The following is a 21,930-nucleotide window of genomic DNA, read 5'->3' as shown; positions in this document are numbered from 1 at the left end:
ATTGAGTGGCATATTCATATTATATGCTCCCATTTTTTTATGAAACCATGTTAATTTGTTTTCCTTTTGGAATTTTTTTAGTTTAGATGTATGTACTTTAATTTTGAATGTTGATTATAAACATCTTGTATTATTTTAATTTGGCAATGTTTGACACTAAATTAATTATTTTGTAGTACAGACGATATTACTACGTCAATCCAAACTATAGAAGATGACATCGTTTGAACACGAATAATGAATTGAAAAAAATGACACATAATAGCAAATGTGAGGGAGTGACTAGTGTGAAACGCATGCATCACACAAACACATCCATAAACCATTGGACAGAAAGGGATCTTTCAACGATCTGAATCTCAAACTAAGTGGATTAGGTGGAAAATGATCCGGAAATGATCCCTTTTCCATTGGACAATGGGATAGCAAATGCAATGGGAACACATTAAAGAATTAATTGAAAGTTGTGATATGTTCCCATTAAATACGTTAAAACTTTCTTAAAAAGTAGGATGAAAATCAAGAATTGATAGAGATTTGCGGTGAGTTCCTTGGAGGGTTTTGAAGAAAATTGATGACCAAACGATTGTGCGGTGATGACGACTGCATGAATCCCTTTGAATTCTACATATTATATAAGATCAGAAAATTATAGCAATGATCTCTCAATTATAATTTAATATTAAAAATCTGTAACTATTGGTTCCTTAATTCATCAAAATGAGCAGTTATGATCATTTTCGTCAATTCCATCAGAACTTTTGGCTAAATGAATGATGTTGGAAGAATCATTATTACAATTGAGTTATAATTAAGGGACCATCACTCCAATTAGGTTAAAGTCGAGTGACTATTGCTACAAAGTTTTCGCATTTGGTTTTTCATATTGGGTTCTTTGTTCAGCCTCAAGTGTGTGGTACGTGAAACATTTTGACAAAAGTTTTAACAAAGTTGACTAAAAGAAATATAACTGCGCTTTTTGATGAGTTAAGAGATGAATTGTCACAAAATTTTAATTTCGAGACCACTGCTAAGTTAAAGTTGAGAGATATTTTGCTGCAATTTCATCATTGAGATTGAGTAGGTCAAGGTCAAACCAAACCCATACTCACATACACACACACCCCCACCCTCCAAACCTCATGGTGACAAGGGCTTGACATCACCAATCATCAGTGGTCCAAGGAGGCTGAGTGGGTCCCACTCTATGTTTCCCCACGCCTCCTCCAATTTCCTAATGTACGGCAGACCCAGTCAGTCACCCACGGCCAACCCAAAAAAACTAGAACCCCATTTTTATTCACAGAAAAGTTTTAAAAAAACGTCTTAGAAACTCAATTTCCCAATGTACGCCGTCTTATATTATATAAGTTATATAGCTATATACTGTTATTAATTTACGTGTTAAAATAAAATACATTTCTATATCTTATGTAGTTTCATACTGTTATTAATTCAACTATTAAAGTAAAATTAATTGCATAATTGATATTCTTATTTACTTAAAAACTTCGAAAATTATTTACGACGACCTCTTTTGGTGACAAGGAAAAATCATCACGATAACAAAAAAACGTAACACATGAAATATCTCATATAAAATGTGCACGTAACACAATCAACATATCCAACACGGTGGACAACATTCAATTCAATTTCATGTTTAGATACGAATTCTTATCCGTCGTGCTAGTGTTCCCCAATAAAATTCTCCATTTTTTAATATTTGATTTTTTCCATTTCCAAATCGGCTGGTTTGTCCGGCCTCCCAGCATCCTTAATGCCGTTATATATTAAATCAATCATATCATGGAAGTTAATAAGACACGCATCCAGCTCTCAGCTTCTCCATATAAAAAGCAACGCTCATGAAAGCTATTTTCACAGCACCACACACCACCTCACTATTCCGCATAGCCACCAACCGCTTCAAAATCCCAGTCCCTTCCTTCATCCGAAGCACCATGTCTGATTCCGATCACCAATCCCTCCCTCCTTTTTCCTCCCCAAGAATGGTCGTCAAGAAGGTCCTCGCCAAGACCCAGCACGAAGGCGATGGTGCTGTTGCCAGGAGAGCCATTGGAAGGTAACCATCTCAAATTCTACCAGTTTTTCAATTTTTTTTATTTTTTTTTATCCTTTTTGGCTTTTGAATCTTTGATTTTTACACTCTTTTTTGGGATTTCATTACATGGTTTCTTGTGTTCTTGAGTTTTTGAAAACTGGGTTCTTATTTGTTCGTGGGTTTTGATTTTTTAGCCGCGAGTTGAGGAACCTGGATCCTTTTCTGATGCTGGATCACTTTTCAGGTACTGTTTTTTCATTATTTTAATTCCTTTTTATTTTATTTTATGGATGATATGAATTCTGTGCTGACATTGTTGTTTGGGATATGAATTCTGTGCTGACATTGTTGTTTGCTTTGTGATGTTTGCAGTGTCCCCTCCTGCTGGATTTCCTGACCACCCACACAGAGGTTTCGAGACTGTCACATACATGTTACAGGTCAATCTTTTTCCCTAACGTTTTTGGATTATGGATTTTAGATTGCAGTAAGAACTTGAAGTTACAAGTTTTGGTTTGTTTGGATTTCAGGGAGCAATCACTCACCAAGACTTTGCAGGGCACAGGGGTACAATCCGGACTGGGGATGTGCAGGTATATATTGATTTGTTAATAATATTAGAGTCGTCAAATTTGTTCACGTATATATTCACCGAATTATGTGTCAATATCGTTGTTGTTGTTACTCGGTCAAAATAAATGATCAAGCGTCGAGGCGTTATTTGGTGAATAAATTTGACGACGGTGGTAGAAATGTTTGTGATTGGACATTCATTAAGCATTTTGTTGGATGTGTGAATTTTTGGGGACAGTGGATGACGGCAGGCAGGGGAATAGTTCATTCAGAAATGCCTGAAGGAGAAGGACCCAACACTGGTTTGCAGCTTTGGATCAATTTAGCCCAGAAGGACAAAATGTACGTATTTTTTCTCATTCCACTGCTTAATTTAGGATAGCGTTATTTACACACCTCTTTTATCTCCCACACATCCATGATAATTTATGTTTATTGATCTTCTTCAATTCAATCACGGTTGAGAAGTAAAAATAGGTGTGTGAGAAGTAAAAATAGGTGTGTGAATAGCACCGCCTCATAATTTATTTTTGTGCATCAATCAGTTGTCAATACTTAGTATTTATATCTTTGCACTATGTTGTGAGTTGAATCCTCACCGATCTTTACCCCCTACCAACTAACAATTTAACACGACAATTTGTCAAAAAAAAAAATTTCAATACTTACATTTTAGTCCCTTTTTGCTGACCCGTAATTGTTTATATAATCATCCAACCACTAAAACTTTTTTTGACCTGACCATTTCAAAAAACAAAAACATAAATAGCAGCCATGGCCACCGAGAAGAGGTTGCCAATTTGCCATGCATGACCGTTCTCTTAGAGGCTAGCGCATGGCCGGCGTAAATGCCAACGACAACATTGCGCAAGCATTTCGAGGACAAGTTCATCTCATAAAGAATAGTTTGAAACTGAAATCATAGATATTTAGAGTAATATACATGAATAACTTAGGTTTACAAAATTTGATTTCGACCAATAAATAATTTTACCCTCGTTTAAAAGTGTTTTTAAAATGATTAAAAATATTTTTAATGAAATTGATTGCTTTGTAGAAGAAACATCAGGCATTTGCTTCTTGAAAAAAATGCTTAAAGTACTTTTTTTAGAATTCACTTAAATTTGTTCAACTGGTTTTAAAAATATTTTTCACTAGAAACGATTTTAGTTATTTTAAAAAATACTTTCATTATAGATTAAAAACACAAAAGGTTGATTGACTCAATGTCAATGTTGTAATTTTATTTATTTATTTATTTTGTGTATAAACGGGATCTATTTGGACTTTTTGTAGTCTGACAAAATCTTCATAGAATATTAGTGACGAAAGTTCCTAAAATTGTTTTGTAAATTATTTCACACTGGCATGAGCTGACCATTATTTATATGGAAAACTAACCAAAAGTTTTTTTTTAAAGTTGTAGTGCCGAATATGTGTGGCTGACTCACCAAAGCCTTTTTTAATTAACTTTTTACCGAAAAACAGTTGACCCCACAATGCTCAAATACATACACATGTGGTCTCGTTGGAACCCCACCAACAATTTAAAAAAAAAAAGTACTAAATAATTAGCAAAGAAATTAGGATTTTTTTATTCCATGCCATGGGGAACTGATACGAGAATTTAATATTTTATACATTTCTGTTTATTTTTTTACTGTTATTTTTTTTAATCTTTTACACATTCTTATTTATATATATTTTTATTTTATAGATTCGTGATATATCTATTTGCATGTCATTCTAATGAAAATTAGCTGAATTTATACCACATATTAATAGAATCTTCTTTGTCAACAAAAAATAAACGAAAATATTATTATACCCTTTCATGCAATTTTTTTTTTTTGAGGTAACTCTTTCATGCATAATTAAAATAAAATATTAGACAAGAAAAATATGGGCATTAAAGTAATTTTAACAAGAATTATTTTATTTATTTTTCCTTCTCTCATTCACATGTCATTAAAGCATAGCATATCTCTAATTTAAAAAGACTTTTTTTATTAGCACCCCACATAATGTTGAATACACCCCACATTAAAATTTAATGTTAAATGACTTGTATGCCTTAATATGCAATGACTATTTCGACCTCGTAAAATTATAAAAAATTTAAAATAATTCTAAATACACCCCAAATAACACATCCCAATATTATTTATCTTCTTCAACTCTCAAAACCATTCACTCTTCATTGTATGTAGAACAAAACCCTAATCGATAAAACTACAAAGACGTTTTCTAAAAAAATTATTCATAAGAGAATCTTAATCCAAAACCAAATACACTTCACATTGATAATTGATATTCAATCGATTAATCCCAACTTTTGTCCCCATTTTCATATTCCTACTTGGGCAGTTTCCATCTTTCTGAACCTAATTCCTTCAATCAAATCAATCTTCCATACCAAATCAAGTAACCCTTTAATTAGTCTTATGAGTTGGTTGTTCGGCTCAAAGAAGCAATACAAAGGCCCTCATTTGCAAGTCTTGTTTTAAGGATATATGGTTTCCACATATTTTTGAGGAGAGCTCGGAAAGGTTGTCCCTTTCTTTTGCATACACATCTTTTAGGTTTCGCAACATTGTCCTGCTTATCCTAGGTTGAAGTCCGAACAAAAAGAAATGGAGGAACTGAAGCATTGGCATTTCCTTTAAATGTTGTGACCTCAAGTTTTTAATCAAAGCAATGTTACTCTTTAATCAACATTTGGCGTGGCGTGGCGTGGAAGAAAAAGAAGAATAATTGTGGCTGCTTCTTGCTAGAGAAGGGGGAGGGCTAATTTTTTCTTTTTATTTTTTAAGATATGAAGAGTGTGGGGTATATGTAGAAAATGTGGGGTGTATGTTGTGATGTGGGGTGTGAGGGTATTATGGAAAAGTAAGTGGGGTGTATTAAGATTAATTTTAATTAAAAAAGCAAATGTGGGGAGTATTAAGTTTGTGGGGTGCATTCAACAATATGTAGGGTGTTGATAAAATAAGCCTTTAAAAAAATTAAAAAAAAATAAACCGCATTTTCTCACTTCTCTCTCTAACATTTCTTCCCACTTCTCTCTCTCTAACATTTCTTCCCACTTCTCTCTCTTCCATATTATAGTTTTTTTTTTAATTTTTATATTTACGCATGTATGGTATATGAGCTCCATCTAGTAATTATAATTATTTTGATTTATTGCGAGTAATTACAAAATTATTTTTCAAAAACTTTATAGTTCTCTATATTCACTATGAAAATATTCTTGCTTGCAGGATTGAGCCAAGATACCAAGAACTCCTAAGCAAGGACATAACTAGGGCAGAGAAAGACGGGGTCGACGTCCGAGTTGTCGCCGGAGAAGCATTGGGAGTCAGCTCCCCAGTTTACACCAGAACACCAGCAATGTTTCTAGATTTCGTCTTAAAACCGAGAGCTCAACTTCATCACTGCATACCGGAAGCCTGGACTTCATTTGTGTACGTAATCGAAGGAGAAGGGGTGTTTGGATCAACTCATTCGTCAGCTCATCACGTCTTGGTTTTGGGTCCGGGAGACGGCCTAAGCGTGTGCAACAAGTCATCGGAGCCGTTGCGGTTTGTGTTGGCGGCAGGGCAACCCTTAAATGAACCAGTGGTTTCGCATGGCCCTTTTGTGATGAACACACAGGAGGAAATCTACCAAACTATTCAGGACTATCACCATGGCATGAATGGGTTTGAAATGGCCAAGACTTGGAGATCTCAATGAGTGGGAAGTGACTGATTTTCGCACTCATCTTTCTCCTCCGGTACTCCTCTTTTCTTCTTTTCGTTAGTTAAATTGGATAAATCGACGGAAAAAAAGTAAAAAAAGAGAAGTGCTGGAGGAGAAACTAAAAATAGAAGAATAAGATAAAGGAGTTGTCTTTATCATCAGTCAATTGTCTCCATATGTATTCCATCCATATTAGCAAATCTAGTAGGAAGTGAAAAGAAAACAAAAGATTTTACAGAAATTGGGCAAAAGCTTCTAGAAGAATCTTGAGTTTATATTGGTTTACCCACTTCATGTATGATGGGTCTACTTGTCTTTTCATTTACTTTTCTTTCAGTAAGATTTTTCTTTTCCTTTTTCTCTTTTGTAATGAGTTTTTATGGTAATTATGTTTTGAATTTGATTATATTATGTTCGGTAGTGCTATTCATACACCTCTTTTTATTTCTCACAGATATTCTGTTAATTTATGTCGTTTGATATTCTTCAATTCATATTCCAGCTTACGGTTGGAACTAAAAAGAGTGTCTCCAAAATAAAAAAAAAGTGCATAGATAACACTGCCTTGTATTTTTTCTATTGGGGTTGTATGGTGGTGGGAAATAGTTGTGTGGTAGGGTTGGCTTTTACCTTGTGAGTTGGGTTCTCAACCATATCTCTAACACCCCAAATTGATCCTCCACCAACCATGTGATTGCTAGAACAACCACTTCTCACCCACAATTGAGTTGAATATTTTGTGGCAAAGGTTGATTTTGTTCTAGAACTAAAATCTTTGGGGTGATGCCACCATTGGGATATCAACTTAGTGGCATAGTTGGGAGTTGAGGTTAGGCAAGCACCCAACTCCCATGATCCATCCCATTACTCAATCTAAGGTGTGAATTGCGGCCATTGATTCCGCAAATAAATAGAAAAGTCTTCTTTTGCACAATTTGGTCTACCATTAGTGTTCGTAAACAGTAACATAAAAATAAAGTAACAAACATTGTTCGCATCCTCACAGATAAGGAGTTTCACCTGATTTTTGAACTGGTCGTATCAGAATCAAAGAGTTCTAATGCCAACAAGAGTGTCTTCCAACTCAACTTGTACCTCTAGTCGATGAAGTCAATCACATATATTGAATTGACTTAGAACTTGTTTGGAAGTGTTTTTAAAATAGCTGAAAGCGATTTTGGTAAAAATATAACCAATTATTAATAAAAATCAAATGGGTCTTGAAAAAACACATTTAGTATTTCCTAAAAAAACACATATCTGGTGCTTATTCCAAAAAACACTTGGAACCCAAAATCAATTTCATCATAAACATTTTCAATCATTTTAAATGCACTTTCAAACGAACCCATAATAAAAGAAAAAATAAATAAAAATTTTATACGCACACATCAAACTTCAATTAATTAGTAAGAAGGAAATGCTCCATGCATCTAAGGAACTATTTGCAATGAAGTCGACATCAGATGATCAGAACGGTTGCTTACAGACAAGTGCCTGGGTCTACTTAAAAATCACATACAACTGGCAAATAGGGACATTCAAATAATGTAGCTACCAACTGAACCAGCTCACCATGCATCACCACCTCACACAAGAAATTGGCTGGCTACTCTTACGTAGAGGTGAAGTTTGAGTTTTCTAGGACCATCTCCGAAAGGGCTAAATATAGCCCCATTTAGATTTTGTCTCGAAAAAAATTATTTTTAAATAAACAGTGTCAGGTCATACTTATATGTCATTTTCAACCGAATGAGCTAAACATAGTCCCCTTAATAATTTATTAGTTTTAAGTTTATATTTCAAATTTATTGGTTAATTTAATTAAACTACCGTTTGATATTTTCAAATTCAGCCATTGAATTTAAATTAATTATTGCATCTGAGGAACTAAGCCAAAAAATAAAAGGGTAAGAAGGGAACTACATTTGGCAACCTGGTATCCCTTCAACCAAATAATGGCCTTGTGAACTTCATAGAATTATAACTCAACTATCGGTTGGAGATGAGTTTTTAGAAAAATCAAGCTTTTTTTTTTTTTTTTGAACTTTTTGACCTTTAGTCATCTCCATTGGAGATGACCTACGCCACCGGGTTAGCCCGGTGGTGAAAGTGGGTAGATTAACAGTCAAGATTGTGCTAAGTCCATGATTCGAAATCCTCCAATGTAACCAAAACAAAGGAAAGAAGTTTTGAGTTTCCATTTCTTCAAATGACTACACATTCACATACAAAACTTCTATACCAAATATTCAGGTCCTAGAGACAAACTCACAAAAGAATGTCTGCTCAATTTTTTTCTTTGATAAATGCACACGTCGCGATTCAAAATAACATCGTTCCATGTTTTTCTCCACTGCACTGTAAAATCACATAAAATTCATCGAGTTGCTGAACATAATATACTTACCAGAACAAATTACATCACACCAAAGAAAACGGGTGCCGGTCTTCATTTTATAGAAGTTACATGGCTTCCATCCGGAGTACAAATTCAACTTGTTTACATGAATTAAAAAGATAAGAATTTACTTGTATGATATCGACTTGTTCGGAAACCTTTAAGTAGGTACCAAATACCAAACAAACCAATTAACGAACCAAATTCAATAACCAACCTTGGAAATGCCCTCGAGTGCTCGTCCTATGCATTTTTGTGTTCTTTTTGGAGATATAAACCATATCAACCGGAACAGCAAGAAAAATAGCCCTGGGTTTTCTTTGATCCGTCTGCTCCATTATTAACGAGGCTGACCCTGTTCACAGATAACTCTGCTTTGTACGTATCAGAGTTCAAGACCTTCCGGCTGACATTGTTATATATTTCTTGAATCACAAGCTCAAAAGCCTTTATAACATTTGTTGAGTCCAGGGCAGATGTCTCCATGAAGAATAACCCCTCTGCTTCAGCAAGGCTTCTACCATCCTCAACACTCACAGCCCTGATATCCTCTAAATCACATTTGTTCCCCACTAGCATCATTGCCAGAGTTGTATCGGAATGAGCTGCACCAATGATTAATCAAGCTCAAAAATAAGAACTTAGTAGTAAAGCAAGAAATGGAGGTTACAACGACCAAAAGTAATCAGAGATAAGAGAAGAGTTGTTGTGTCTTAAATTCAAATAATATAACAAGGATACATTCTGTACATACATTCGGTAAGACAAATGAAATAATAATATACAGAATCCATTGCAATCCCAAGCTAGCTTAGTCATGAAAAGGGCCATGAAAGAGAGAGCTAACAAGAAAACTCAGTTTAGAAGTTCATTCGAAGCTAATATGATATAGAGAGATACAAATAAATATATTACACAAAAGCAGGTATTTTCATGAAAAGAATAGACTACTTTCACTATATAGAACTGATGATTGCAAACTTATTAAGCAAGACTCTTCCATAACTTCGTTTTTCAACTTCTCGAGCTTCTTGGAATTTAATTCTTGGAAGAAAATTCAATCCAAGATAGTCCCATAAAGGATATGGATTTGTCCATGCTTCAGAGACATGCCAATGCGTTCTCCTTCTACGATAGAAAATCTTGATGGTCAAGTTTTTAAGCGCTTTTGCTCCTATGTGATTTGTTTGGTTGGTCCATTTAGGATAGAATTAAATTTTTAGGCATTTAGTTTTCTCTAGAAGTTGTTGTCTAAATTTTTTAAGAGACATTCCTTTTAGTGTAATGAAACGTGATTCGGGGAGTATTTTGAGCTGAATGCAATTTTACTTAGGCAAAGTTTTTTGGACACAATGTGCAACGTTATCAACTTTGTAGTCTCAAGGTTAATATACAGAGGAGAAAAAGAAAAAGGCCTACTCACAACTTGTGATGAAGGCTAACTTAAACAAACTTGGTGATCATGGCAAAAAGGAACTTTTATAAATGCAACAAAATAAATAGCATGATCATTACCATCATGAAGATGTAATACCAAGAAAAAACCCATAAGAGGAGTTGCTAACACAAGAAGCCATGAATAGAATCTATCAATATTCATACGGAAAAATGATAAAAAAAATAAAGGATTGGGATTGTGTAAGCTAAACATCTAATGCATTCACTATTAGAAGTAAATAAAAAAATTTCATTGTGTTGTATTTTTTCTTACAAGAACAAAATAATTACAACCACAGTTGACATGCAATCCACAAACACAATAAAATAGTAGTGACTAACTATTGACATTGTATTTCACTATTAGAAAAGGTAAAAATTTTGGTAAATAAACACTAATTGTACATTTTGAATTTTTCAGAGAAAAATTAAGGTACGGATATGGACCTCCTAAAGAATGAATTTTTCGAGAATAGTGTGGAGACTACAAGTGTTGCTAGCCTAATTTCAAACATATAACAAGATAAACTAACAACGCATAAACTTCATGCGGTACTAAATACCAAGAACACTTGGTTAACTAGATGGTCGGCTAGGAAAGCATGTCCCCCCACATAAAAATTCCAATGAGGAGTTGTAAGGACCCCCTTACACTGATTGATTGCTCTTTCGCAAATAGATTCGGATGGCCAAAGCTCTTAGATTCAGCAAACAAACAAACATGTATCACTTGGGCCCTCATATCTCAGACACTAAAAACAATCAATCATTATCTGTCAAACACCTCCTCAGTAGATTATAGCGGCGATTCATGCATCTTAGATCATAACTTCAACCAATACTTCTTGAATATATATAATTTTTTAGCTGTCTAGAAACTTGAAGATTCCTTTATTACCCCTAATACTCTGTATAGAAGCTAACACGCCATATTACATACATTTGACCACAAAGTGTTACACGCAAAACAACCAAACCATCAAGTTATCTGAATCTTCTCAACTACCCAATAGACGCACCTCAGGCCTAGATTTGCAATGAGGATCCTCCTTGGATCCTCTTTGTGACGATCCCAGGGATCCTCCAATCACATCCGTTTATCATATATCGTGCAGTCAATTTTTATCAGGTACTGTTTATATTCAATTTTAAATAAAAAAATTTATGATGATTTCTGACTGCATGATGTACGATGAACGGATGTGATTTGAGGATCCTGGGATCCTCACAAAGAGGTTCCGGCAAGGATCCTCATTCCTCGATTTGACACAATAGACTTATATAAATCATTGGCTACCGGAACGTATTCAAAAGTTTACATATATTAGTCAATAACTCAATATAAGCAGAATTTTCTTTCAATTTTATAACAATTTACACATCCACCCCCAAAAAACAAAAGATTTTGAAAAAAATAATTAGCTTTCTTCTGAATGAAGTTTTCAAACAGAGAACTCTTAATCATAATATAAGATCTAAATCCATATCCATCACATCCAGCAAAATCCAACCAAAACTCACATTCACCAAAAACAAATACAACCCACAAATCCAACAACCACAATTATCGCAATTACTTTAGCAATTTCGCTTCAAGATGAAAACACCATAACCAAAAGCAAAAGCAGAAAAGAAGAAAACTTTGTCTGAATAGACAGTGTAAGTAGCTTACTCTTGAGCTCATCGAGCCAGCGGCCAACACTCTCGAAAGTGGTCTTGCGGGTGATATCATAGACAATGAGAGCTCCGACGGCGCCACGGTAGTAAGCAGAGGTGACGGCCCTGAAGCGTTCCTGTCCGGCGGTGTCCCAAATCTGAGCTTTGACCTCTTTGCCGTCGATTTCCATGCTCTGGGTCTGAAACTCCACGCCTATCGTCGCCTTGGAGTGGGCATTGAACTCGTTCCGCGCGTAGCGGGAGAGCAAGTTGGATTTCCCCACCGCCGAGTCGCCGATTATGACGATCTTGAAGAGGTACTCCTCCCCTGACCCCTCCTCGTCTGAAGACGACATCTCGCTCGCCCCTTCTCCCTGGTTCTTGCTTGCTTCTTCTTCTTTCTGTTAATCCAGCACAGAAATTTGAGCACGCAGTTTGAGAATGGAAGGAGTGGGAGGGAGGAAGCGAGTTTTTACAGAAAAATGGCGGTCTGTCGGATTTTGGAGGAGAGAGAGAAAGGGGGAGGAGAAAGAGAGAGAGAGGAGTGATGGTGTTGTAATTGCGCTGGCAGGAGGCAGACGGACATACTGCGCAAGTAGTGCCTTCGTCGTAGGTTTTTGGGCATCTTTTTTTTCTTGTTTTATTTTTTATTTATTATATTTCTAATTCATTCTTTTATTGCGGTTTTACGAATAGACTTGACATCTTCAATTAAATATTTTAAAAAAATAAATTCTGTTTAAGAAATGGGTATTTTTGGAGGGACAATGATTGTATGCCATTCATTTTCGATGCCCTTCTGTTTTGTGTGGTTACGATTAAGTTATATTAACATTTTATATTATTATTTTTATAGATATAATAAGATAAAAATAAATAATAATATAAAATGTTGACGTGACTTAACCGTGACCACATAAACATGAGAGCACTGGGAGGGCACCGAAAGTGAAGGGCAGACAATCCTTGTCCTTTTTTGAGTTGGTCAGGCCTCTACTGGATGAGCTTACCAAAAGTAATATTATTCATACTATGTTTTTATATTGTATTTTTATATTATTTTAGGTGATATTTAATGCAGACAGTCATATCATTTGAATTAATCAAAATTTTAAATTTAGTTTATTATTTAATAAATTAATAATTAAGAAAAATTATTTAATTAAATGATGATTGTGGTATACGAAAAATCTTTCTTCTTCGTTCTCTTGGATTATGCAAATTTTTCAAATAACGTGGTTGTCTACATCAGATGCCTCCTCACTCAAAATTTTGAATCCACACCAAACAGGCCCAAGCCCAACCTAAAACCCAAACCCTAGCTGATTAAAGAAGCTCTTCCTCGCCTTCTCCAAAAGCTCCCTGTCTGCCGTTCCCTCGTCTCCGGTTCAAGCTCTCCCGCTCTCGTCTGAAACTCCATCCTTCGGGTCAGTGTTCACCGCTCTCCGCCGCTTCCCGCCGTTGATTTCCTATCTTTCGCATCTCAGCATTTTACCTGTTGCGTACTGTCGAAAACACATTTTATAGTTTTCTTCTTAATTCTTTGTTTTGTTGTTGTTGTTTTTTATTTATTTATTAAGAATTAAGCTCGATTTTTTCGTTGGGTATGTCAATCGAATTAAGAAATTTAAGAATTTGTATCCTTTTCTCCTTTCATTTCATTTTTTTTTGCTATTTTATTTAATATTTTCCTCAATTTTATAACTTGATTTGTAGGAATATATGGTGTTAGGTCTCAGTCCTTAATTTTAATTTATTTTAATATTACAACATTTGAGCATTGTGAAATAATGTCCAATTTTGATCACCAGAATTTTTTTTATATTTTTGTAGCTTGATTTTTAGTGGCAGTTATTAGGAATTAGTAACATATTTGTGTTGGTTCTTGCAGAACTAAACCCTGTAATGCTCTAAATTTTGTAGCTTTTCTATTGTGTTTATGCAGAATCATGGCTGCCGCTGCCGTAGCTGCTCCTGCTGTGGTCGAACCAACGCAGCCTCACTATGACGTGAAGCTGTTCAACCGCTGGAGCTTCGATGATGTTCAGGTTTATGGATTTTAATCTTTAATTTATTTAATTCTGCTGTTTTGAGTGCGGTAAAATAGTTTGTCTAGACTGTATGCTTCAACGTGTATGCTTAGCGCTGCGATAGGTTTTAGGGTAAACTGATTCTTAATTAGTGGTGACAGACGTGCATTTCTTTGTTGGTTAGTTGTATATAGCGTAATGTATTGCGAATCAACGTCAATATGTGTATTGGGATTTGCCTTTTAATATTTGTAAGTAAGAAGGCTGTTTATAGAACTTTTTTCTAATGTGTTTATCGAAATTATGTAGATAAAATAACTGTTTTCTTCATATTTTTGTTAATTTCATACATCTGTTACATCGTTTCCTGGCTATTGAATGCAGTTCTGTCTCAAATTGGCTTTAGTTTATTTAGATATGCTGTCTTTTGGTGCGAAAAACTTGATAACATTATTATTTCATGTTTTCAAATGTGTGGACTAATTTGTTAACATCTACGTCCTGTGTATACTTGAAATGTAATGTATAATTTGCAATATATAGGTCAGTGACATTTCACTGGCGGACTATGTTGGAGTGGTACCTGCCAGGCATGCAACTTACGTACCTCACACTGCTGGGAGATACTCAGTGAAGCGATTCAGGAAAGCTCAGTGCCCTATCGTGGAGAGGCTTACAAACTCACTCATGATGCACGGAAGAAACAATGGAAAGAAACTCATGGCTGTCAGGATTATTAGGCATGCAATGGAAATTATCCATTTGCTGACTGATCTGAACCCAGTCCAAGTTATTGTTGATGCTGTTATTAACAGGTACGTAGACATGAATATGTTTAAATATCGTTTTCCCGGTTAATTCCTTAAATTGATCAAGCAATTTTCGTTTTCTTCTATTGTATGTCTTATTTGTATGTCTTGTTGTTTCTGATCAGTGGTCCACGTGAAGATGCAACCCGTATTGGATCTGCTGGAGTTGTTAGGCGTCAAGCTGTGGATATCTCACCTTTGAGACGTGTGAATCAGGCTATCTATCTCCTCACAACTGGTGCTCGTGAGTCTGCTTTCAGAAACGTCAAAACTATTGCGGAATGTTTGGCTGATGAACTTATCAACGCTGCCAAAGGTTCCTCTAACAGGTACTCGTTTCTTTCCCTCTATGTTATGTAGTCTGTTTCCATTTCTTTCCCGTGATTTTATCGTTTCTATTCTGACAATTGGTGCTGTTTTTCTGCGCAGTTATGCAATCAAGAAGAAGGATGAGATCGAAAGAGTTGCAAAGGCCAACCGTTAAGGGGATGCAAGAAACCGTGATGCAACGAGGAAATTGGTTTCTGGGTTTTGTTTAGAAGATGCCGGATTACTCTTTTCTTTTGGCTGTGCCATTTTTGTTTCGAGTATTAGATATGGTTTGAATGTTTCCAGAGGACCGGCTTTTATGTTTAACTTTGGAAAGAGCATTTTTCTCTTGTCAAGCAGGGACATTAACTTATCAAATCTTTCTGTGTGCTTGAATTTCCAGTCTCTCATTAGTAAAAAGGCAAGCAAAGCGTTAAAAACCACTTGAAGTGCTTTTTGCAAGAAGTGCTTTTGGAACTAAAAAACATTTTTTTCTAAAAGCATTTTTAGTCATTTTAAAATCACTTCCAAACAAGCCTTACTCTATCCGAGCGGTTGCAGCAACAAATCCGCAATTGGAATTGGTTTTCGGCACCCCGCCGATAAAATCAAAACTTTACGGAATATAAAAACCAAGAAACTGATAAATGAACTGCAAAATACACAATATTCATTCAACGAAAGAAACAAAGACGATTTCTTGATGAGTTAGGAAACAATGCAGATTCATCGTATATACAAAATATTTCGAAAAACACGTGGAGATTTGAACCACTGCAAAACATGAAAGGACAGTTTCCGTCCCAAACGTTTGAACGATCAAGTTCTCTACTCATAAATATGAAGTCTAACCTGCAAGTAATACAACAAAGTTAGTCTATCTTCGGTTGGTCCTACCTTCTTTGGACACCCTTAGAGTTTGGACCTCTGTGGTCGCTTGCTTGCTTCATCATCATTCGGGATCATTTCGCAGTTGGTTTGCAGCCGCAAGTGCAATTATCGAGATCATTATGAAGATCCTGTGAATAGCGGAAAATGAAAACAAATCTTGTAAGATGAAATTTGAGGAAGAAGCAGTAAATTGTTATAATCGTATACATTCAGCCGTGAAAGTTAAACAATAAATGGTCATTCATCTTTTTTGCTCAATTTTAGACAAAATCTATCCAGGAAGGTGCAATCTAGCAACTAATTACCCTCATTCGGCAGAGCTTAATAAAACAGTTTTCGGTACAATTTAAAGGGAAAATAAATAAGAAAGAGGGTGTTAAAATTTTCCATAGTTTTACGATTTCTGAACTAAGAGCTGAAAGTATAATCTGAAACATTCTTTTGAAATTCCGGACTCAATAACATCGTTATTCAATGTATGTAAATCACAATCGTAAAACAAAAGGTAAAGAACAATTGCAGTGCATGCGACAGTTCTGGAGTGAGCGTATTGTTGAGATTGACCAATAACCATTTGAAAAACCAAAAGCACATTCATGTCGTGTATGTAAAAAGTTTGCACATGCAATAAGTATTAAGTATTGAAGTTACGGATTAACACTTCACAAACCTGGATTTGATTTTGAAGGCCTTTGATATGTTGCACAGCCAAATCCAACATGTCCGCATAGCTTGTTTGCTGAAATGAAATTGGGAGAAATGTTTATAGCTTGTTCATAGGTTTTGTAATCGCGCATCATAAAAGTTTGTAGTCAATGCTCAGTACAGCAATGTGCGTATGAACATGAAGGCTGGAGAATACACGGGTCTCCTAAACGAAAAGGTTGAATAATAGAGTTACTCGTGCATCAAATGTTAAAGCAAAATGGTTGGCACACATGGCAATTCCGTTGGGAGCTATCTTAGGATTAAACGTCATAGGATGCTTTCATATTCACGTTAAATAAACATTTACAAAACTATGTATCTGAAACGAGCAGATAAAGAAAACTAGTTTACAGTTTTTTCTACTTCTAAGTTTGATGAGGAGCATTTAAAAGGCTTTCCAAGCCTATTTGGGATTATGTTTTATTTGTCCTGTTTGAATGTTATGTTTCATTGAGTTTGTACCTAATCTTTTTGTTTAGGTAGTCACCTGACGGCGAGTTTTCAAGGATAGGAGGTCGAAAAGTAAATAGTTTTTTAAGTAATCAAGGGATAGGATGTTATAAATACCATCTTAAAGAGACTTTGTGTACAGTTTTACGTAGGTTTTCCCCCCATTATGCATCTATACAAGTTCTTTAAGGAAAAGATACACTAACTAAAAACGCTTCTGGTTCAAGTCAAAATGCAGATATTTTCAGTAAAATTCAGTAATACAGGTTTAAAAAAGCCATCGATTACTACCTTATCCATGTTAGGAACAAGGTCTTGTAGTTTCTTTAACTTCCCGCTTATTCTAGTTCTTCTCTCCTGTATAAACGAAATTTACAAGTCAGGAGGACATATTTAAATAAACATAAACAACATACCCGAACATAATCTTTAGGGATGAGTTGCTAACCCTCTCTGCAATGCTTCTGGGATGAGTTGCACAGCCACGCTTAGCACGGATTTTGCAAGGAACAGAATCTTCAGGGATGTGCAGTAGCTTCTCTACTGTTGCCATTTCTAAAGATGTCTGGGGAAGGCTAAACTGAAATGGACAACGAAACAAGTATTAAACAGAAAAATTGCGACTCTAAGAACCATGCACGTGAAATGGATTTTGAATTTTAAGGTACCTGAGATTCTAAAGCATTGAGGCAGTTAAATATGTCCCCATCCATGTTTTTAGCTCGTTTACTTGGTGGAGCTGAAAAGACAATCGAATTGGTATTATCCCAGGATTCCATCCCAAAGCTAGTGGCGGGATAAGAATGCATGGCACTATGGTGGCCGTTGTCAGAGCTAACACCTTCACCAGCAATTTCACTTACTTCAGAGATTTGAGAAAGAGAATCTTGCCCAGTGAAGCTCAACTGCGACTTTAATCTTGTTACTCCGTGACCACCATTATTGCCCCCTTGTGATCTATAGCTTCCAGTTCCTCTTGTAACTGAGAATCCTCCTGTTCATGTCGCAATGAAAGATGATTTGTAAACCTTTGATGATAATCATCATCTAGGTCATGATCCATGACCATGAAGAATACGACCACGACTTGCGTTGAACTAATATACTTAGGAAGTTCGATTCTAGACTGGGATGATCACAACGCAATTGAGACTTCAAAGGATATATACGAGGCATATCATTTTTCACTGATATTGGCACTTTGTCGACTAATGCCACACGAATTCACACAAAAGACGTGATAATCCTCGTGCCATTAGTTGACATACGGCCATCCACGGTAACAAAATTCAAATGACTCAACAATATAAATCCATGAATGTGACTAGGTGTAGTGTGGAAACTAGCCTACTAGAACCATGCAACAAAGATTAATGAGTAAAGAACCATGCTAATTCTGCATAATGTCATCACGCCCCTATGTTCCGCTTAGAAAATGCGATTATAAGACAGGATGGGTTGTCCTAGTGGATATATATTAGGGTTTTCCTTTTCAACTCATCGCGTTACGAGTTCAAACCCCCCTCCCATTAGTCTAGCACTCTAGCTTAGAGTAGTAATCTCATTTACACCGTTGCCAATTTAAGACATTAGCGTTTCAGTATGATCACGCTTGTCTTTTTTTAGTAACTTTCCTCATGTTGTACTAGATTAGTCACTAAAACCTTGTATTTGTTTGAGTGGCAATTGCTGTAATTAATAGATGGTTTTTAGCTAAACTTTAACCTTAGGTTGCTTAACACTTTAAATTTTGGCCTAACCCACCAAACAAAATGTCAATGGAGTTAAAAACTGTAGGCAAAAATGGTTTTTAGCTAAACTTTAACCCTAGGTTGCTTAACACTTTAAATTTTGGCCTAACACACCAAACAAAATGTCAATGGAGTTAAAAACTGTAGGCAAAGAGTTACAACTTGCTAGGGGTGAGATGAGATCTAAGGCATCTCCAATCGTTTAGCTATATTTAGCCACCAATTCTAAATAGCACACTAAAAATATAATTTTTCAAGAAATAGTGCAAAGCTATAACTTTCCATCTCCAATGGTGCGGAGGCTATATTTTATTTCTCTCAATATTTCTTTTACTTTTTAGTATATCGGAAAAATATTATGGTACAACATTACACATCAACTACTATATATTGTTTAAAGTAATTAAACTACTATTTATACATATTTATATATAATTTTTGGAACACACTGTTTTAAAAGAAGGTGTGTATCGGAAATATCTATCTTTAATGACAATTATTACGAATATTTTTTGGTTTAAAAATCTGTTTTTTACGTCTCTAAAATAAAATAAAAAAAATTGATCTGTGCCTTTGGATTTAAACAACCACGTCATCTTGCTGAGAAAGAAGCGGGACTTCATGGGGGCCATGAACAGGGGTCGCTCATTCCTACCTAAGGGGCCAAATGTAGCAAGGAGGTGGATTGTCTACCTCCCATTTTCATACTTTTCACATACTTTTCACATTCTTTCTTGTTTGTGTGATCATGATTAAGTTACGTCAATATTTTATATTGATTTTTTTATAAAAATAATAAAACAAAAAGTAATAAGAACATAAAATGTTGACGTGGTTTAATCGTGACCACAAAATACAAGAGGGGATAAGAATAGTATGGAAATAAGAGGGCAGACAATCCACCCTCAAGAATTGGCCCTGAATCTTTTTGGCACTCCATTGTTGATGGATTTTGGAGAAAAAAAGGGCCAAGTTTGGAATTTAGCACTCCATTGGAGATGGCCCAGCTAACCCTAAAAAATGAACTTCTAATTAAAACAAATTAAAAAACATTAATTAAAAAACTTACATTACGATAGGTAATTCGCCATTGTAAAATATGCATTGTCCTTCTAACGAGATCCAGCTGTAAACATGATTGATTGGAGAAGAGCCGAAGCAAACGCACAGCGTTTCTAAATATATAAAGTTTAGAGTGCACCATGATTTTTTTTAAAGTGTCACAAACACGACTTACGCAAATTAAAATGATAACAAACAAAAACAACACATGCAATGATAACAAACAACCAAAGAAAAGAAGAAAAACAATAGCAAGTTGACGAATTATCATCCTAAAATAATAAAAAAGACACGTAAGCAACCCATGCTTACACGTGATTGGTCGATTGGTCTTGGTGCGGGTGAATAAAATACCGAAAATCCCCTCCTTTCCCATTGGTTGATTAATAAGTAATATATTGCATAAGGATTAAGCAATATTATTTTCGTAATTTAAACGAACTCCGCGGGCATTTCAGTCTATTAGTTAAATAGTCAACGTCACTTCCCAGGTCCCAGAACCAGTTGAAATCTCAAAAGTACCCTACGCACACGAACACGCCCACCTCAATCACCAAGGACAGTACCGTCATTTTACAAAGGAAAGAAAAAGTGGAAAGGGCGTACCATTATTCTCAGGGGCGGTGAGATGGCTGAAGAAGCCAGCTGGAGAGCTTCGCTGGCGAACCAGAGCCGCCGACGACGTCGAAGAACAAGAAGAAGAGTTGGAAGATCCAATCTCGTTCAGACCGTGCGATTGGAGCAATGGCTTGGTGGTGCTGGTGTCCCTGTGGCTGCCGTTGGATGAGTTGACTTTGAAGCTGGACTCGGAGCCAGTGAGGGAGGGGGAGTCGCCGCCACCGTCTCCGGAGAAGTAGTGGCCTCGTAGGTGCTGCGGTCGGAGGGATGAGAATTCGCGGTCGGCGGCGGCTCCCATGACGGAGTCCACGGCTGAGTTTAGGAGGGATCCCGGGGCGGAGCCGTAGCGGGTCAGGCCCGTTGTGCTTGGTCTCGGGGCCATGGGCTTTTGAGGCGAGGAGGATGAGTTTGTGGGATACATTTATATGTATACGGCGGCGGAGGCGGCGGCGGCGGGGGCAGCAGCAGTTCACTTCTGGTGTCTGAGATTTTAGAGAGAGAAAGAGAAGAGAGAGAGAGAGAGAGAGAAGGGAAGTTGGTCTTTTTAGGAAAGGAGTGAGGGGGAGGAAGGATGGCTAGTTGTGGAAAAGTCTAAGAGAGGTGCTTACATCAACCGCAGGTGACAGTAACCGATTAACGTCACCCTTCTAATCTGAAAACAGTGTCAGTGGTAAACTTAAAGTACACGTGCGCCCAACTTTTTTTTTGCCCTATGTTTTTAAGTGGTGACGTAACTTGTATTCGTTAATTATCGTTAAATATGTTTAAATTTTAAAATTTAGGTATTAAATAACTTGTCTCGTTGTAATTAATAAGGTGATAAAATCATTCAAGTACTTAGTATTATGTTTTATTTGTATTTTTTTCATTTGTAAGTGAGATTCGATAGGGTTGGAAAATTTTCCTTGAAATCTCAAACCAAACCAAAAAAATGTAGATCCCATACCAAAAAATTTCCAAAACGATAATACCCTGAAATTTTTGGGATCCATACCAAACCGATCTCTAACCTTTCGGTACAGAAATCGAAATTACATATTCAAAGGTTCAGGATCCCGAACCAAACCATATATATATATATATATGTATGTATGCAGGGAGCTTAAGGGGAGGGATCCCCATTTTTTTAAAAAAAATGGGGACACGCTCCCCACCGTTAGATTGACTTTAATGAAATTGTGTGGTTGAGATTAAAACACAGGTCACAGAATCTCAACCACAGGATTTCATTAAAGTCAAATCCAACGGTGGGGAGCGTATCCCCATTTTTTTGAAAAAATGGGGATCCCTCCCCTTAAGCAATTCCTGTATGTATGTATGTTTATACATATTTATTTTGGTTGCATACATGTTGGATGTTGAATTTAAGTAGTTTGATAACATACTATATTAGAAATAGAAGTATGAAATTAAGTTGTTTGGAACTTTG

General features: G+C 36.0%; 4 protein-coding genes across 5 annotated transcripts; 2 read left to right on the top strand and 2 right to left on the bottom strand.

Moving 5' to 3' along the window:
• The first annotated feature begins 1,817 nt into the window (after positions 1–1,817).
• LOC126620146 (pirin-like protein) lies at positions 1,818–6,785 on the top strand. The gene is made up of 6 exons (XM_050288636.1): positions 1,818–2,086; positions 2,260–2,309; positions 2,438–2,505; positions 2,596–2,658; positions 2,877–2,980; positions 5,899–6,785. The coding sequence occupies exons 1-6, from the start codon at positions 1,869–1,871 to the stop codon at positions 6,371–6,373; spliced, it is 978 nt and encodes a 325-aa protein (XP_050144593.1). The 5' UTR covers positions 1,818–1,868; the 3' UTR covers positions 6,374–6,785.
• Positions 6,786–8,703: 1,918 nt separating this feature from the next.
• Positions 8,704–12,482, bottom strand: LOC126620147 (ras-related protein RABA5e). The gene is made up of 2 exons (XM_050288637.1): positions 11,890–12,482; positions 8,704–9,385 (listed from the first exon to the last, which is right to left on the bottom strand). Exons 1-2 carry the CDS (start codon positions 12,227–12,229, stop codon positions 9,063–9,065), a joined length of 663 nt encoding a protein of 220 aa, XP_050144594.1. The 5' UTR covers positions 12,230–12,482; the 3' UTR covers positions 8,704–9,062.
• A 664-nt stretch (positions 12,483–13,146) lies between these two features.
• On the top strand, positions 13,147–15,399 carry LOC126620148 (40S ribosomal protein S5-like). 2 transcript variants are annotated; one of them, XM_050288638.1, is made up of 5 exons: positions 13,147–13,300; positions 13,819–13,921; positions 14,447–14,718; positions 14,838–15,041; positions 15,142–15,399. In XM_050288638.1, the coding sequence occupies exons 2-5, from the start codon at positions 13,823–13,825 to the stop codon at positions 15,194–15,196; spliced, it is 630 nt and encodes a 209-aa protein (XP_050144595.1). In that variant the 5' UTR covers positions 13,147–13,300; positions 13,819–13,822; the 3' UTR covers positions 15,197–15,399. The 2 variants fall into 2 exon arrangements, with proteins under 2 accessions (XP_050144595.1, XP_050144596.1); XM_050288639.1 differs by lacking the exon at positions 13,147–13,300 and adding an exon at positions 13,328–13,370.
• A 295-nt stretch (positions 15,400–15,694) lies between these two features.
• LOC126620145 (transcription factor bHLH128) lies at positions 15,695–21,091 on the bottom strand. The gene is made up of 6 exons (XM_050288635.1): positions 20,490–21,091; positions 17,739–18,064; positions 17,519–17,650; positions 17,362–17,427; positions 16,583–16,651; positions 15,695–16,040 (listed from the first exon to the last, which is right to left on the bottom strand). Exons 1-6 carry the CDS (start codon positions 20,920–20,922, stop codon positions 15,984–15,986), a joined length of 1,083 nt encoding a protein of 360 aa, XP_050144592.1. The 5' UTR covers positions 20,923–21,091; the 3' UTR covers positions 15,695–15,983.
• Positions 21,092–21,930: the final 839 nt, after the last annotated feature.

The sequence above is a fragment of the Malus sylvestris genome, chromosome 4 (genome assembly GCF_916048215.2).
Source record: "Malus sylvestris chromosome 4, drMalSylv7.2, whole genome shotgun sequence".
Taxonomy (NCBI): domain Eukaryota; kingdom Viridiplantae; phylum Streptophyta; class Magnoliopsida; order Rosales; family Rosaceae; genus Malus; species Malus sylvestris.
Note: the sequence above shows the minus strand (reverse complement) of the source record. Positions and strands in the feature narration are given on the sequence as shown.